The 19,878-nt window shown below is 37.4% G+C and overlaps 1 protein-coding gene across 1 annotated transcript in view; it reads right to left on the reverse strand.

Moving 5' to 3' along the window:
- Nucleotides 1-122: 122 nt before the first annotated feature.
- The window catches only part of LOC107700542 (CMP-N-acetylneuraminate-beta-1,4-galactoside alpha-2,3-sialyltransferase-like), a gene marked incomplete at its 5' end in the record, with an annotated part of 46,328 nt that continues 26,572 nt past the window's right edge, over nt 123-19,878 (reverse strand). Inside the window, 3 exons of the mRNA XM_016502237.1 lie at nt 123-928; nt 4,833-4,979; nt 8,817-8,963. Of these exons, the coding sequence (XP_016357723.1) occupies nt 839-928; nt 4,833-4,979; nt 8,817-8,963 (384 nt within the window). The remainder of the gene's footprint in view (nt 929-4,832; nt 4,980-8,816; nt 8,964-19,878) is intronic.

Raw genomic sequence — 19,878 nt, forward strand, 5'->3', positions numbered from 1 at the left:
TTTTTTATCCGCCATCTCTATCTTTCTGTCGCTCGGCTCGGCTAATGTCTGTCCTGTGCACTGAACTCTCCTCCACATCATGAGTAGACACGCCCCTTACTGCTGATTGGCTACAAGTTTGTTTTGCTATTCGACCCGAATCAGTTTTCTAAAGCGTTTTTGAAAAATCGCTTACCCCACCTTTAATAATCAATTTTGGAAAGAGAGCTTTCCAAAAAAACAAAGGCCTTCATCTGTGCACCAAAATAAATAACTTCGAGATTGAGCTCCTTTCTTCGACAAAAGAAGCTGTAACATAATAAGCTCACATTCAGGAGATAAACAGCCTCCTGTGCTCAGAAGAAGGGCTGAATCAAAGACCTGCCTCTGCCCTTCCTCACACTAGGGCAGGATATGCACTGATTGCCCTGGACGGAGAATCACGTGTGAAGGCAGAACCCCAGGGGCTGTAGCAGTTCATTAAAATGCAACGTAAAAATCTTTGATATTTACACCGTTAATACATTCAGGCAGGAGAGAAGAGGCATCTCCTCCAAAAGAGGTACATTTGGCACAATCAGTTAATGTTGCGACTCGTTCCTCAAGCGCTGTGTGTGTTGGTCACCTCAAAGTCTCTGATATCTTCCATCTATACTTGAACGAGGATTGTCTCCTGAGACATTCAAGAAACCTTCAACGTCCCGCTCAGAGGAAGCCTGTCGGTTAGAAGGCACATGTGCATCTTAACTGAGCCATCACTTCCACCTCTGAAATCTCGCTCCTCCGTGTTGTCTGGTCCAGGGTTTCCCAGGACTCTACGTTTTTGAGTCCTCCTAGAAAGGCACCCACCTTGGGAGGTTCAAATCCCATTGGTTAAGTCTGTGATAATGTTGGCCTTCACCAACTTGCGGAGAAACTCCTTTTCTTTTGAGATGTTGTGAGTCCATGACTGTGGGGGAGACATAAAGAGAAGACTGTCATTTCTTACTGAATGTGGCCAACTTTCGTACATTTACAGCGCAGACTCTCTCAACATGACAGTCTGCCCTTTTATTCTCATTAGACCAAGAATGTTAGTCTTGGAAGCAGAGACTTTTGCCTATTAGCCTTAAAATTGGTGAAAATTGGACAAGCAGCATCCATTAAGATATGCAGGGGCATTTTAGGTAATAGATTGTGCAAGTGATAGTTCAGTATTCACGTTATTAATCTTTGCATATTTGCAACTGTGTACTACGGATGGAATGTATAACCAGTGAGACTCAGGCTGATGATACACGGGGAAACTTTTGAGAAGGGTCTGGCTGCAGCCTCGCACTTGCACTCTCAGACTTGCATTCTCAGACACTTGCGCTTCCGCTAGTGATGTCACTTGCAGGCTTTATTTTTTATTTTGTTCTATTTTTTATTACTTTTTGTTTGAATCTCTCAACATTTTACAACAGTAGCCAGGTGGTGAAGACAAGAAAAAAGTAAATTACAATGTCACTTGCAATCGCCACTTGCACTCTCCGCTACCTGCGACGTCACTTGCAATCGACACAAATCGTGCGTGTTGCCAATGGAGACAAGACACTGTGGTGATTAAACGATTAAAACTAATTTAGTACTATAACATACAAGGTCCTGCAAGAAAAAAAAAAGACCCGCAAATCTGTGGCCACAGAACAGCAGAATATGAACGCAATGCACAAAGTCTCTCGTTAAGCGTTTTCCTCCTGTAGAAAAACATAAACACTTAACATGGCTTAATGTATTAAGATGCTATTAAAATATCAAATTAAATATACAATTTATTAATATAATGAATATGTATATAGTATTTTCCTCCCATACCGCAAAACGTGGCATAATGTGGCATAATGGACTAAAAAGGCCAAACTCAACATGCTCGCAAGTCTGAGAATGCAAGTGCAAGGCTGCAGCTAGACCCTTTTGCAACTTTTGGAGCAGTTTTGCTGATCAACTTTTTTTGAGCAATGTTTCTTGGGCACTTTCCCACTGAGAATGGGTAACAAATTCCTATCTGGATACTTTAGATCGGTTATGGGACCTGGGTCTCACCTGGTTGCCCGTTGACGGCAAAATTAACCAAAGTTGCTCAAACCAACATTGCTCAAAATGTTGCCCAGTGTATCATCAGCCTGACAGACATAACTGATCTTTTATCATCTTTCATCAACAGATTGCATGAAAAGGTACAAATAATTTGTTTGCACATGACGTCATTGCTGTGGTGCAAAATGCAGCTGGAGAGCAGGAAGTCATTTTTCTATCGTGGAATCGCTGGCAGAAATTAAAAATGCCTATGTTATGCAGTACAGTACGGATTTTCCTTCATCTCATCCTTTCTGCTTTTCACTTCCTGCCCTCCATCTGAATTTCGCGCGTCATCAGAATCACATGAATGCAAACAAGCTACGAGGTATACATAAGCCACTAATTTGCCAAAATGTAAAATAGTGTGTTGAATGTGCTCATAAAGTGGTATAATTAATTGGATATTAATACTTATATGGTCTGGTACAAACTGTGACATTCTTTTGCCTTTTTTCTATTATAATGCTAGAACGTGGTGAAAATGACAGAGACTGTGGATCAGGTGACAAAACAAAAGCCCAATTTGAAAGTGACTATAGCTGATGTACGTAACTGAACTGTTTCTATAATACTGTAAACTCTTTAAGTCAAGTCAAGTCACCTTCATTTATATAGCGCTTTATACAATACAGATTGCGTCAAAGCAGCTTTACAGGGATAAACAGTGTTAAACAGGAACTTTTATTTAGAAAACCACACAACAATGACCTAAAACCCTTTACCCTGCTAAGGGTGATGGATAGTGTAAATACATCTTGAGAATTTTTTTTGAGTTGTGGATTAAAGATTTGGAAAAAAATAATGCTCAGGGTGTATTGTGTCACCATTACTGGTGCCCTGTAGACATTTTATCTATGGACAATTGCTGTAAAGTTGCATTTAAATCTTCCATTCGAAAATGGTCAGTACTTATTTCATTTTATTTGTGGTTTAGTGGAGGTCAGTATCTACCATGATAAAAAAGCTACATTAATTCTTAAATCCACAGCACCTCACATCTACTAGAGTCTTTTATTACAACAATAACAGATCCCTGAGTCACAGGACAGGGATTGAGTGTGTTCTGGGATCAAAGAACTGGAGCTGTATTGACTCCTGTGAAAACCATCCTCTCCAGTTTTCTTTTAATATCCTATTGTTCTTCAACATAATTTTCAGAAACAGAACGCCACAGCAGAGGACCTACAGGACTGGTATTGCTGGATGAAACCAGAGCTTTGGGTTCCTGTGAGAGGCTCTCGGTCCGAATGGGTGGACCCCACAACTGGCCCTGACAGGATGTTCTGGGCCTGCTGGGGCCGTGATACTAAGCCAAAAGCATCTCGTCAGAGTCTCGGGGCTGTCTGCTTCAGCCTGGTCAGCCCTTGTGAAGGATCACATTCACGAAAAACCCAGCAGATCCAAGAGTAAAGTTTCACTCTCCAGAAGAGAGAAAAGGGCACAGGCCAAAATGAATGCTGGGTTAAGAGCCTCCTTAGGCCAAACTGCCTTATATAGGGAGAGAGGGTCTGAAACAATCTCTTCCTTATGCCTCTATAGTTAGAGAAATAGCTCTCTGCATTTGGGATCCATAAGATGTTTTAATATTTTTGAAAGAAGTCTCTAATCAAGGATACATTTATTTTATCAAAAATACAGTAAAAATGGTAACATTGTGAATTACCATTCCATTTTATTATTACTATTACATATTATTGTGAATTACTTTTATTATGACAATTACTATTACAATATATAAAAATGTTTTCTATTTTAACATATTTTAAAATGTAAGTATTTTTGCAGAAACTTATATTTTTCAGGATTCTTTGATGAATAGAAAGTACAAAAGAACATTTACTTGAAAATGGAATCTCTTGTAACATTAGTTGTGCAATTTAATGCATCTTTGCTGAATAAAATTATTTATTTTCATTAAAAAAATACTGACCCCAAACTTTTGAACGGTAATGTATATAATTTTTCATAATATATTTTGTATAAAATGCTGATAAACTACTCAGAGAGACATTAGAAAGGTCTAAATAATTTGAGTCTTTCTCACAGGATTTTGAAGGACTTTCATGTAAATGTTACATTTTCCCCAACAAGGTGGTGAAACAAGCTATTACTCTAATCCTGGCATTACCACTGAAAGCCATAAAGTCAATCTAGAGTTGGACTGAATCCCTTACATCACAGCTAGGATGAACCTAGAAAGTACCTGTCAAAACCTAGAAAGACAAATACCCTATACTGTTATAGTAGTACTCACTATACAAGGCCAACAGCTTAAATCCCATTTGTTCAAGACTAAATCACATAGTGCAGAAGTCTTAAACTGACAGAACACAGGCCGCAGGAAGTGAGTGAGTCCAGCATGAATGGTACCTGACTGTGATTTGACAAGGATGGGTGCCAGAGCAGTCAGGAGCTAACTATGCGTTAACAGCTCTGTTTTATGAGTGTGTTTTTACAGCCATGGCAAATGTGGGCAGAGAGGAATTTATAAAACACAACAACAAAGTTATCTTCATATGGACTGATCTGAGGTAAAAAATAAAAAAATAAAGTAGCAGGTAGCCCAAGGCATTCTGGTTAATGACATCATTGTAATTTTCCATAAAGTGATAAACAAACACGGACAAACCAACAGGCTGAGGTACGGTACAAAATGTTTTGTCTATGCATTAAAACACCTACTCCTAAAAAACTGCTCTTCATGTTTCACTTTAGAAGTTAATTTGCCAATTATAGAAACATAGAACTGTTACCTCTTTTATGGCAGACATTTTGACTGTTTCGTAGTAGTGCAAGGGTGCATGAGGGGTGTTCATGTCATAGCCAAATCCAGCAACAGCAACCTCATCGCAGTTATGAAGGGCCATCGTTATGGCGACGGTGCCCAACGTTGGAATGTTCTATGGAAATAAGCACAAGTTTATCATCTATCAGATTGTCAGATTATAAAACAAAGCAGCATTTTAACATTTTACCAACAGGTTCTTAACATGCAAGCTGTTCTCTGGTGAAGATTGAGCTGCACTGATCCACAGACTCTTACCCTAAACCACACTACAATATCTTGCGCTTGTTTTGTAAATCATAATGACCAAATACTGATGCAAATCATATGTTAGACCTGATAACAGACAAGAAAATGCAGTTTATTGCTTGTTTAATGGTGCGTAAAATGCTATCATGCCATAAGCACTATATTTAACATTCAAATCTACAGCGTTACAGCAAATTAAATTATTTGAATATTTTAAGTTGTGAGTTTGCAGTCTAAATTGAATGGACTGTGTATACAATAATAGAATCTCATCACAAACACATGCAGTATTTGCTTTAACCAAAAGTGTCATAATGTAAAAAAAAAAAAGACAATATTTAAATAAAAACGTAGAAAAATATTTTTGACACACACAGACACACACACATAACACACATAGACACACACACACACACACACACACACACACACACACATAACTCACACAGACACTCACACATAAATCACACTGACACACACACACACACACACACACACACACACACACACACTCTCTCACACACATACAAAAGTTTACATGCACTTGATTCTTAAAACTGAGTATTGTTGTTACCTAAATTATCCACATATTTGCAAATTCTTCATAGTGTGTTAAAACTTTTGACCACAATTGTATATTTAGCACCGCTAAACAGAACTGTGGTAATACACTAATAAACTAATACATGTTGCTTATAACCACCCTAGTGAAAAATAAATATACTAAAATGTATTTGAAATCCATTTACTTGTGCAAATTGTGCAAAAGTAGTGCTGAAGTTTCAACTAAAGATATACTGAAGTATATCTGATTGTGCTAAAGTGGTACTATTGCAGGTATACTTGAAATATCTTGCATTTAAAGACCAATATTATTTAAAGATCATACAATCCTCATCAATAGTGACATTAAACACATTTTAGGTTTATAATAATATATAATACAAAACATATTTGACAAAATGTTAAATATGCAATTAAAATCAATCGAGTGACAAATTATTCTGTAAAAATGAAAGATCTTAAATGTGTCATTAATGTCAGCATGAGTAAAACCACAAATGAAGCATGAATAAGTATGCTTCCTGTGCTATATTTGAATCTATTTAACATTGCTGTCTGTGGTTTGCTCTGGTCCAGCTCTTCCTCGAGGTCGATATGGCATTGTGCCTGAAGGCGTTCTGGCTTAGTTCTGCTCCGCAATTGTTAACTCCTCTTGAGCTGCGTGTGATTAACAATTTGCTTAAACAGACCCCCACCCTTGATGCACCAATTTCAGGAGGCAGACCTTCACTTCCTCATCTCCCTGGAGGAGCCAACCATTCTAAATCATTAGCTTACAGTGGCCTGGGGTCTGATTCAAGATTGTGTCAGCGTATGCAGCCTTAAGCAGGTGGGTGTTTGGAGTGCTCAAAGGAGGAGGCTGTCAAAATGTATCCCACCTTGATCAGTACCGTATGGTACAGCTTCCCTCCTGCGCTGCCCCCCTACTCACACAAACCTTAGGGGCCTGAGCACTGCTCCACATGCACTGCACATGTTCCACCATTCAGAGGAGGTCTGAGTTTTCAGGAGGTGGCCAAGCTCCCACACAGACCCTTGTCTGTACTCATGCCATGATGGGATGTCTGAGAGCTTCATCAAGCTATGATGCTAGTGGCATTTATCTACTTTCTCAAGTTCAATTTCCTGAGACTGAAAGAAAGCGTGTTGTTTATGAGCTCCAAGTAAACGAGTACTCTTTGCTGTAGCCTGTGTTTGAGGTTTGAGGCATGTCAACACAGTTCTTTTATGACAGTGCTGATTCCCAGTCTGGCCCATAGGCTATGGCACACCCAACACCCATGTCTGAATAAAATGTGTTTGCAAATGGGGTGGGGGGTTTCCGAGTGTGGCTACAATATTTCTGACACATTTTAATAGTAGAATTTAGCATGTCAAATAATATACAAGGCTTTCCCACCAAATGAATTTCCATGAACCTTCCAGTTGATTGTGATTACAGGATAATGATTTTTATTATTATTTTATTTTAAAATCAGACAGATTTGCTAATGAATCAGTTTCAATGAAAGAAAAAAAAACTCTTGAGTGTGAATTTAAATGATGGAAAGTTAAAATTCAATTAAACTTAACACAGGTAATGGGAAATGAAGTGCTCTTCTACATTTCTACACGTTACATTTATTAAATATGTTGAAATTGAATGCTTCCATTGTCCTCATTTGTAAGTCACTTTGGATAAAAGCGTCTGCTAAATGACTAAATGTAAATGTAAACGAAAATGTATAAACTAATACATTTCTATAGGTGGCATCTTAAAAATTATCTGTTAGTATTAAACGTTTATAAAGCATTGAAAAGTTCTAAGAATTTCAATTCATTTGAATTCTTCTTAAAGTGCCCCTATTATGGGTAATGAAAGGTTCATATTTTGGTTTTGGGAGTCCCCAACAACAGGATGACATGCATGCAAGGTCAAAAACACTTTCATTGTCTTATAATATGCATTTATTTTTACCTTACTTGCTCAGTGACTCCCAAACGATTCGCTCAACGATTAATTTTTCCAAACCCCTACTTTGCCTGACGCTAATCTGCAGTGATTGGTCCGATTGGTCTCATTTTCATTTCATCATGCCTGTAATGCGCAGTGCTGCTTTGTGTACAGCGTTACCGGGGAAACCGCTACTTTACCGCTCCAAAAGCGGCACCTAGTGGTAAAGAATGAATTTGCATTTTCATTCAGACCAACGGGAAAAGACCAACAAGTGGGCAGGCAATATGCTACTGTTTCACCTTGAAGTCAACATGAAACGGCTTGAGATTCGTTTTAAAAATGACTCGTTTCAATGATTCAGAGTCGACTCTTTCTTTTGAGAGACAATAACTTTATACACGGTGCACTTTCAGATTTAAAAATTTTGCAGTTTGTTTTCGTTCACTTAGAGCTGTGTTACACACTGCATGAAAGGTAATTTAAAAAAAATCCATAATAGGGGCACTTTAAATTCAAATAGCAATTCTGCATCCAGTTGCTACATCAATTTAAATTAAACTCAAATTCAGGAATTGAACTGAATTTAAAAAGGCATTCTTGATTTAATTCTGAATGGCAAACAATCCTGATCACTATAGATTGAGCAATTGTACTGTACATGTGAGTTATATCTAGTAAAATAAAATAAAATAAAAGCATCCCCACAACACAACAAGTGGTCTGGAAAATTTAAGCAATGACGCAAAATACAACTTATGTTTAGTGACCATTGTTATTCATATTGGCAGTTTTTTTTTTTTATTATTTAAATCAACTTACACAAGCAGCAATATTTTGAGAACTTATTACTGTTTACATCAATTTCATGTTAGGCACTGGATAACAAGTTTTTAAACACAGCTTTGTCCAGGTTTATACAAAATACGCACCATAAGCTCTCCCCACCCATTGGATTAGTCAAGCTACCTTTGACCTATGGTGATCTTTATGGTAATTACAGACTAATTGAGGAAACACGTGTCTAAGGCTTCCTGTGACCCCTATTAACATAAGGTTGACTAAAGGCATTGCCTGACATTTTGGTTCAATAAACCGGGCAGTTGAACAGTTTTTCTCGAAGAGTTACCAACTCAAGTAACTTCATAATAACTTAACGTAAACAATGTTATGAAAATACTAAAATTCAACAAGCATGTTGCTTACCCCTTTACCCATACGGCCATTGTTCTGTGGAAGGCCAATAAACTGGAAGGCAGCCTCTTGTATGAAGTAGGGGTTCAGGATTCGTATCTCTGAGGGTTGCCGGGGCACAGAGTGTGCTACAGACTTCCAGAAGCCCTCTGTTCCTTGCTAAAGAAAGAAAGAAAAAAATCATTAGAGGGAGGCATTATGATATGAACAAATGGACTCCACACATCCAAGTTTGCATCATGAAAAACGCATGGAAAATTTTTATATCATCTTACAGCAGATGTGAAGAAATCATCTCTTCCATAATCATGAGTTCAGACCCAATACCTATAATGTGCCATCACTGCATACTGATGGCAGCAGTGTAGACGGCTTTCATTAAAAGTGAAGCAGGCCATCCAGGTTGGACAAGCCAAAAGGAAGTGGACAAATGAAATCCTGACCTCCACGAGTGTTCGGGGAGCAGCGGCCCCCAGCTTCTCCCATAACAATTACTCCGGAGACCTACAGAGTCCCATAGCTCAGCAATTATTCAATCTGCGACCTGGCACTGAGATCATCAGGTATTAAGAGTCCCGACTAGACAAGCTCTGCGAAGTGCTCCACGGCAGCACTGCTGGCAAACAGCCAGCCAGGTCATCGGACTTAATGGGAGTCACCTGTTCAAATAAGCAGACTGTGCCTTTGATATAGCCCAACAATAGGAGCAACTATTGAGCCAGGCAAACGGCTTTGAAGCAGTTTTGGAGGGCCCCCCCTGCCCACAACAAGCCATGGCAAGAAAACATCATCTCTTCTGTCAACTGTAGGGTTTTGCAGAACAGAAGCAGAAATTCTGTGGAATGCTGCAACCACGAGCAGGTGTAAACAGGGAAAAACTTGACAACAACAATAAAAATCACAGATTCTGGCGCACATTTACCCAACCACAGAGACACAGTATCCAGCATAGTGTGAAGTATATACTGGATGTTGCCAAACTGAAGTATGCCTTTTTCCAGAGCATAACATGATTTAAAACAGAGTGAGAGTAAACACATGGGAAACGCGCTGGCATCTGAAGCCAGTAGTGTTTGGTATAAGAGTGATAGGTTGTTTGAAAAAGAAATAAAACAGGAAGTCCCTGATTGATTCTTTTAAAATCACTTAACACACGTAAGGATGCGTCTGTAAGCTGTAAACATTCCTTCCAGTGCATCGGGCTGAGATGGTAAGATCATTTAGGTCTCGAAGGACAGGTTTAATATTGTACAGGAGTTACTCTAGTGACTTACATAACAGAGTTATGAGAAAAAAACAAACAAAAAAAACAAGAACATTCCTGGCTAGACTGTAAATAATGACATTAAAATTCAATCTTTCATCGAAATCATTGAGTGTCTACAGAAGCTTAGGTTCAGCTTACTCCAAATCCTTTCAAACAACACTGAATTTTGTATTGATTTGTTTGTCTATTCATTCATTATTCATATATTCATGAGGTATTAAGCACTAAAGGCTGCCAGTACTAATAGTCTCGCACAGGCGTATTGAGGACTGTGGCTTTTATAAGCAGTTATTAAACGTCCCAGGCAAACACTCTTGTGTTCAGTGGGACAATAAAACGCTAAATGTTTACTGGACATACAGTGGCTTGAAGATCAATGGTTAGCCGATTAAATGATTGCTGCGGTCAATGCTAAATTTCCAATAAATCTTCTTCTAAATACATTTCACAGAATTGTAACATTTTTTACATGTTTTTAGGCAAGCATTTTTTTTCTATTTTTCCTTTTGTTCAAAACAACCCAACCGCTGAGTCAAAACATCCCAATAGCTGGGTTTGTCCCTTTTTAACCCAGCGCTGGGTTATATTTAACCCAGCATTGTTTAGAGTGTAGCAATAATAAGAAATGCATAAAAGAAAAATTGAAAAAAAAATGCTTGCCTAAAAACAACTAAATATAAAGTACAGTTATATACATTTCCATACTCACATATATCTCTGTACAGTTGGAAACAGTACTGGAAATGTCAATTGAAAATACAAAGATTAAAGTGAAATATCAAAGCATCTGAACAAGCCCAACCCAAGAGTTAGTCAGGTGACAGACTAGTTAAACAAGTTATAGTACTTAAGTGAATGTCCTAACTAAGACTGTGAACATTTCTATAAACCAGGTATAGCATATAGGCTATACATATATATTTTATTTTATTTTATTTTTAGAAAGAAATCAATATTATTTATTTAGCAATTCAATTGAATAGTGACCGCAAATACATTCATAATTTTACAAAAGATTTCTATAAAAAGTTTCTGTCAAAATGTAAATGTACATAATTGGTCAAAAACTTTCAAGAAAAAAAAAAAACGTTTTTTTTTGGTATAATAATTAATAATTAATAATAATAATTTATGCATTTAGCAGACACTTTTATCCAAAGCGACTTACAGTGCATTCAGGCTATACATTTTTTTTACCAGTATGTGTGTTCCCTGGGAATCGAACCCACAACCTTTTGCGCTGCTAATGCAATGCTCTACCACTGAGACACAGGAACAACATAAGGTCTTATAAAATTTAAGGTATTTAATTATAAGGTATAATTTGTCAGACTTTTTTTTTTTTTTTCTAAGACAGAGAAGTGACAAAAAATGAACTTATAAAAATTTGCCTGTCTAGATTTTCTTATTGACAACTGTTTTCGGAGCACTGCACCAGCCTGATTCTGGTTTGCATTACAATCCCACAGAAGTTAGACAAGGTCATTCTAAACATAGCTCTATTGTTGACATCTTCTACATTGGTTCCGCCTGGCTTTACTCCAGACCTCTCATTGGCATTCCAGGGAATCCCAGCCAGGAGTGCCGAGAAAGAAAAAGTGAGTGAGAGATACCCTGACTGATCATCTCTCCAAGCCCTCAAAACCACAAGTCGTCTGCAGTGCAGGAACTTTAACAACCGCCACACTTTTGTCAAACAGGACGGCCCCTGAAACTGATCCATCTAATAAAGCAGCAGGTGAGAGAGGCCTCTCAATTCCCGAATGCAGCTCCAGCACCCCCTTAACAAGCTTCCAGCATGGCTGCCGAGTGTTAAATCACTCCATAAAAATCACAGGCCACATCGCCGGCCTCTCTCTCCATCAGCCGCTGGAAATGAGAGGTCAGGGTGAACGTTCAGTGGTGGCTGGGAAAACTGCAGATGTGTGGTGGGAAGAATCTTCCCAGGAACAACTGGGGAGAGGTTTATTTATTAACAAAAAATACTAGCACTGACAAACCAGTGTTTTGTCAATGTTTTTCTAGTGGTATTTTTATTACTAAAAATAAAATGAAAGTAGCGGCACATCATTTCTTCCTCGTTACAAACATCTGAACAAAACTGATTATAAAAAAGGGGTAAAAAAGTGTGGATGGAGGCAGATTTATATGCAAGCTTGCAGTCGAATTCAAGAAAGGTGCAGGTTCAAACTGACTAAAAGATTGGAGAAGTCTGGTATACATCACCAGAAAGAAGTAATTTCACCGGAAGACTAAGAAGTACAAGGTCAAACATGAAACATGTATGGACGAAACATCCACAATAAGATCAATAACAATGAGATCAATAATGAAATCGACTGAATTTTAATTTAATGCCAACTTTAAACCTAACTTTGTCAAAAAAAAAACAAAAAAAAAAATGTGGATCTTGGTTTCTAAAAAGCCATAGAAGTTATTACACTGTATGTAGTCTTTTTTTTTTTTTTTAAGTTTATGAGATTTAAACATTTTTCCTGATTGAACACAAACTTGGAAAAAACATTTAATGTTTGTCAAAACACAAAATCACATTTAGTGCTTGACAAATTTGCATTCAACAGCTCAAGTTTCAGGGAGGAATATGCAAAAGTTGATGTTATTTGCAGTGAAGTGTGAAGTGCAGTATGAAAGGTATTTGATTTGTTCTCCTTTGACATCAGTGTAAACACTTCTGATTTCTTCCATATGTTACGCAAACGTATGGCTTAGATAGCAAGAAAAGGCAACAAATATAAAAGGCAAACTTCCTTATAAAGAACCTGCAAGCCAAAAAGTTAATGTACAATGAGAGGATCAATCTGGCACCTTCAGGGCTCCACTGAGTAGACGGTAAATCAACCACCATGTAAAGGTTATTTTAGTATTACTTATATAATATTACAGTATTTACTAATATTTTGAATTAGCTTTCATTTTTATATTACAGTTATATACAGTTTATTTTTAAGAGTTAGTAATTTTGTTAAGTGCTTTTACATTTGTATTATTTTTTGTTTTAAATCTAGCTTTACTTTTAAATATAACTATAAATATAACATATATATATATATATATATATATATATATATAGCGCTGTCAAAAATGTGCGATTATATATGTATATTAAGTCTGTCAGTCGATTACATTTTTTAATCTAATTAATTACAGGGTGCTGCGATTAATTAATCTAATTAATCACAAACTAAATGTGGCTGTGAAAATACCCCCAAAAGATAATTTAAATATATTGTGTTAAATGTTTAGACTACAATGGCCTAACATAAAGTATGGAACATAAAAGAAGATCATTTGAGAAACGTCTCAGTATTTTTTGTTCATGCAATGAAACTTTGGTCACTAGTGACCAAAACAGCTTATACCAACAGTATTCAAAATACCTTCTTTTATGTTGTGCAAAAGAAATTAAGTCATTCAGGTTTGAAACAACATGAGGGTGAGTAAATGATGATATAATTTATTTCTTTATTTATTTTTGGTGAACTATCTCTTTAATGTTTTTATTAATTTATTTCATAATGAAAATTAAATTATACTCTAAACAAGAAACTAGAACTACCAGCAGGTGGCGTTAAATGTCTTTGAGTCGATTCGTTCATATGGCTGATTCATTCAGGAATTAAGTAAATGGCTCTCTTTATGAATGGGCCTTTGAATCATTGGTTCACATGATTCGTTCAAAACGCGGATTCATTCAGAACCTAAACACCCTTGTGTTGCTCGGAGACGCACAACAATTCTGCTATGGCTTTTTAGGTAATATTTTCGTTGGCAAAATTGAACAAAAACACACTATATTGTGTTTAAAATATAGCACAATATTAACTTCTTTACTAAACTAATCACATTTGCACTCGTGCTCTTCATGACAAAAGTGTGATATTGCTCTTGCTGCTGGTGTGATATAGCTTAAAAATATTTTTTTGGAAAGTATCTAGATCGGGTTGTACAGTATAACAGGTACACAATCTAGAAATTAGATTTTCAAAAGGCAAAAGAAAAAAACACTTCCAAACAACTTAGATGTATTTGTATTGCTTTGATAAGGTTTATATCTGATATGGTCAGACTCGATGAGAAACTTCCGAACCACGAGTTCCTTTCAAAAATGATGCTCAAGGAAATTTTATCTGGTCACAGAGGGGCAACAGGTTGTCAATGGACCATTCCTCAGGTGCTCACGAGGAGAAAAAAATAGCCAAGGGCTCCTTAGTATTATGAGAAAAATGTAGCTGTTCTCCTCAAAATAATCACAACCTTTTCTCTCCATCTCTCAAGATACTGCACGCACTGTTCAAGCAGAGGAAAACACAGGCTATTTTGAAAAAGTTTCCTGTTTATCTTTAGGTTTATATTCAAAAGGTCAATAAACTTGGGAGGCACACTGTTAAAGTGAAATGATCTGTTTTTATGGTGTGTGCTCTAGCCGACAGAGCTGCAATCAAAGCCCGTCTTCTAGAGGCTCAGGCACGCTGTCGGACAGATGTTGTTTCTGCTGCTCTAGTTGCCATGCTCTGAATGCCTATAAACATATCAGGGCAGATGACAAAGTTTCAACTGCAGCTAGGCTGTGACATATCAACATGCAAATTTATACCACCACAGTCAGTGCTGAAGCCTGATAAGAAGTGTAAACCTGCACTGGCAAACCATTTCACCCCAGGCCCTGTATGATTCATATGAACTTCAGTTTGTATATAAAGCGCTGAAGGTTTATGAGCGCTCCAGCAGAAATGTGCACATTTCGTAGAGCACTCATCCAGAGCGGGTCAGGTTCATGAAATCTAAATCCCGTTGCTCTTGACCGGGTCAGGAATCCAAACTCTATAGGATACTCTGATGACACTCCTTTTGTTAGCAGGAATCTGAGCTATTTGCTCGTTTTTGTTGTCTTTTTGTCTAAGTTCTGACATTTCTTTGCCTTGAGCCGTGGGTTTCTGCTTTCTAGACTCACTTGGGTCATCCTGTGTATGAGATCTGCATCTTCACACTTCATAAAGCAGCAAACAGGACAATTGGATCAACTGACTCAATCACTCAGGCTTTAGAAAAAGTTTGTTAGTAGAAGGCAACCAAAAAGCAAATAGGGTGTTTAAAGGGAAAATGTCATCCTATAGGCCAGAGCTTTGAACATGAGGAAATAAGAACTCATGGAAATCATGGCCTCATTGCTTATCAGACTGTTTAACTGATATGTAAACCAAACAATCAAATTTTATTTTATAATTATGTGCCATTTATGGGTTCAACTTAAATAAGCCCCCAAATAGCACAGATTAAGAAAAAAAAAGACCAAAAAAATCAACAGAGGACAGAACATACAGTTGTGTTTGTAGACATCTATTTAAAAAGGTTCCTTCAACAAAACTTATCTTTGATGCTACTAACCTAGCAGTTTGGCTCATCCAGTAAATTTTGAGCCCTTAAAATGGCTTGTTGTAAACACAACTTCATTCCAGGTACAGAAAAATAAAAAGTCAGTCAGAATACTGGTCAACAAATGGCCTGTGGATGGTTCATGGGTGGTTATCAGAGACTGAGTCTACCCTAAGCATCAGTGGACCGGTTAAAGGATTGACCAACCATTTTTATTTTTACCTTTATATTACCTCATATGTTCAGCAGAAGTGACTGTTAGGCTGATTTGGAGGATGAAAGCCTGACTGCTGGCATGTTCAGAGGCAAACATCCACATGTCCCCTTGTCAACCCCTGGCTTGCTGCCCCACTGGGTCAAAGGGAGAGACGACACCTGCATCAAACTCTAAAAACAGACAGGTTTCTACAGAAACACCACTACAAAGGGCTTGAAAATGCTGACTCTCAATCAAGCCACAAAGAGATCTAAAGTGCTGACTCTCAATAATCAAACGTCACAAAAGAAAACTGACAAATAATGAAACGTCTCACAAAACCTGTTTCAGGCTTCAAAAAGAAGGTATTATTATTATTTCCCTGATTATTATTCATTATGCATCATTATTCCCCTCATAATCTCCCCCTCTAGTGGGCTGTTAAATCAATGAATGAATCATTTAGAGCAGTTTTGTGAACTGGATCGACTGATTCATTGCAAAGAATGACTCGTTCATGAATCAGTCACCGCTATTTCTTTCATGAGTGCCAGGTAGGACGAATTAGAGAAACATCTGTTTCTCACACAAAGCTATCATATGAAGACTTGGAATATAGTAAACAAATACTACTATTACAGTCCTATGTTGCTTTTTGATATTTTTGGCCCTCTTTCATTTCATTATATTGAACAGCTCAACTGTTTTTGAATTCCCCAGGATGAGTAAACGTCAAACAAACATTTTGGGTGAACTATACCTTTAAGGTTTCGCAAATGTGCCATGAGTCACCTTTCCTGAAGTTTTCTTGAGTAAACAAAGGCACGCTCTCCACAGGCACCCACAGAGATAAAGTCATGCAGGAGTTGCATTTTGGCATACAAATAAAGCTACTACAGACTAAACCACAAAATATAACAGGCAACCGTTATACAACAGGCAATGCTGTGCAACACACATGGAAAGTACCTTCAATAAATGCCAACAGCAGGAGCCTGAAGGAGTGTCTGATAAGTGGCACACACTCTTGCCTCACTCTTACCATGTAAGGCTGAAATAATAAGGGATTAAGACATATGGGAGAAGGAAGTGATGGGTAAATACATTCAGACAGAAGCCAGAGGATTACCTAGTCAATGGTATTCTGAATGAAAATAATTATCGTGGGACCCACATGCTCCTCAGCGACCTCCATGACTCGCTCTTATCGCACATGACGGCTGGCCCACTGCCTATTTTAAAATAAGGCTCCGGCATATGTATTTACATGAGTGACCTCTGAGGCATTAATCCATTTTGAATGACTAAAATAGGTGAAATCAAGAGAAACGTGTTACATGTTTCCTGAAATTTTTACAAAAGAGTCGTGTTGAGTGGTTCGTGTGAAATGTTCCAGATTCAAAACAAGCTCAACTCAATAACCACGGAAAATTATGTCAACTTGTTGCAAAAAATCAAGATGTCACATTTTGACTCAAGATTAGGAGGTAAATAATAATGTTGGATAATGTTCACTATAGAGTATTGCAGTGATGACATATTTTTGTAGACCAACCCGGACGTTAGCATTATCCTGGTAGGATTTTTACAATGGCTTTTGGATAATTTGCAAAAAATAAGCTGTGTGACCAACAAAAGTTTAGATTCTTTCATGTTTCATTCATCATGATAATCTTCACAGATGTACACAATTTATGAATTTTGACACAATTTTAAACACAAATGGCAGAAGTAAAAAGCTAAGCGTGGACTATAAACTACTCCATGGTCGCATTTAAAAAAAAAAAAAAAAACTTTTGAGTTTGAGTTAGAATGGTTGCCTGTAGTGTTATTATAAACACAATGAGGTTGTGAAAGTGAGTAGATGAGTTTACCTGTTTGGTGTAATAATGTTTAATGTTCCCAACAACCTCTTAAGTCCCATTTAGCCGCTTAATTTAGACATATGTCAAACACAAAAATATCTTCAGCTTGTGTTAACCACAGACCAAGCATTAATAAAAAAATTAATAATAATGCTAAAATATTAACTAGGGTTTTGGCCTACAAAAATACATAATCCCTGCTTCACCTTGACTAATAACATGCATTAGGAAAATATATAGTGCCAATTTTGATGTCATGTCAACTTTAATGAAGATGAAGATCCATCACATGCAAGTTATTCCAAAAAAAAAAAAAAAGGTTATCTTTATAATCTTTCATCAAAATGTAATAATTTGACTGACATTTGGCTGATTTCCAATGTGTATCTGTTAAGAGCACTTGGCTCAAGCCTCATGGCTGGATATTCAGGTGGACTTCGCAAAGGTTTTTCAACGCTGGGAATGCATCCGTCTACTGTTCTGTCAATACAAACTGAAAAGGCTGGCATTCCTTCCACCCATGAGCGTTCACAGCATACAAAAGAGCAGCAGAAAGAAAAATACTTCAAAGCGGCAAGCAGCCCCTGTTCAAAGTTACATCAGTGTGACTGTTTGAGATGAAGAGAGTGAGGAGTCAGTGCTAGTTGAGGATTACACTGAAGTCTAAAGCTACGTGCCTTTCTAAAGCCAACTGCCCACACAGTCGCACATGCTTTTATGCGTTCATCTCCAAATGAAAGACGTCACCACACAATGGATCTCAATCGCTGTCACCGCTTGCAAAAACAAGCGTTTTCCATTTCGCCACCAGGTTTCTGCCATTAAAGGGAAGCATTTATATTTTGGCAAAGCAGCAGCAACTTCACCACAAGTCACTCAACAGAATTTTCATCGCATCAATGATATTTTCAAAGATATGTCGCAAGATCTAAATAAGACTTGGAAGTGGACCGCAGGGAATGTATTTGTTTTCAAACATGAGATGAACTGTATACTGTTGTTAGGGACACAGTGTTTGATAAGATTATATGTGATTAAGCATGGCGATGAATGCCTGTTATTGTTTAGAGATTACTCAAATTACTCAAAGAAACATCTGTGGTACGTATAGAGCGCGCAAACTAGATAAACGCTTAGTCAGATTTTCATCGGGTCTTAAAATACTATCCCTTTGACTTGCCAGTTAAAAATAAACAAAGCCAAAGTTAAACTGTTTGAGAAGGGAGCGAGGGAATGCGAGGGGCTCTTGGAGCCTGACGTTGATCAAGAGAGAAGAATAGAAGTCAGTCGTTTTTCATCCGTAAGAATTCACAATAGTGATAGGCTTCATTTGTCAAGTGACAATCGGTTAAAGGCCACTTTAAACATGATACTCTTACAACTTAATACATACACGGGAGGTCACATAGACTAGCTAGATATAAACATCTTTTACAGCTGTGGCTGTCTGCCGGAGGAAGAAAAACAATCAGGAACTGCATTTTTACATTTTCTGAAGAAAATCTGAGCGCTGCTTGTCTGAACAAAAATCGCTGCCAGGGGTTTTTATGCGGTTGCTACGGTGTTCTTAGTGGTTTATGTGAATTGCAATGTGGTCGCTAAGGTATTCTGGGTGGTCTCTGATATTCACTTCCTAGATATGGCTCGAGTCCTTTCTTCATCGTAAAACTAAGAGGTTTTTTTGCCTTTTTTATAGTCCATCAGGCAAAAAATGTATCAGTGTGATTGTGCTTTCTACAAAAAGCCACATGATTTAGGGAGGTATAATAAGCCACATACAGAGATTCCAGAGAAAAAAAAATCTGGACAAATTCTGAAAATTCTATGATTAATCATTACTAGGTCCTGATACAAGGATCAAATCTTCCAGCATTCCAGCTTGGATTCACACAAAATGCTCTCCAGCAATTTCACTCCTATGTTCCAGAAACACAAAGCACAGTGTGAATGTAGCTTTTCAGTTCTGTAGCGAACAGTGACTTAAGTTTTGACACCAAATGTTTTGACACCATGTAAATGCAGAAACATTCCTGATACATTATGTAAACGTAAATGGTGTTATCCTAAAAGAGAGAGAAAGTAGCTCAACACACATGGGTGTCTGCTGGAGAATGCAAATTGTGGTCAAATAAACACATAAGCAGCGTTGTTACAGGATTTTGAAGAGTACGCATGTGTGTGGGAGAACTAATGTAAAGACGTGTGGAGAAAAAGCTGTAAGAGATGCATACACACGCACACACACACACACACACACACACACACACACACACACACACACATATATACATATACATGTACATATATATATATATATATATATATATATATATATAAATACATTCAATATAT

This window comes from Sinocyclocheilus anshuiensis, unplaced genomic scaffold (assembly GCF_001515605.1).
Source record: "Sinocyclocheilus anshuiensis isolate Anshui unplaced genomic scaffold, SAMN03320099.WGS_v1.1 scaffold718, whole genome shotgun sequence".
NCBI lineage: Eukaryota > Metazoa > Chordata > Actinopteri > Cypriniformes > Cyprinidae > Sinocyclocheilus > Sinocyclocheilus anshuiensis.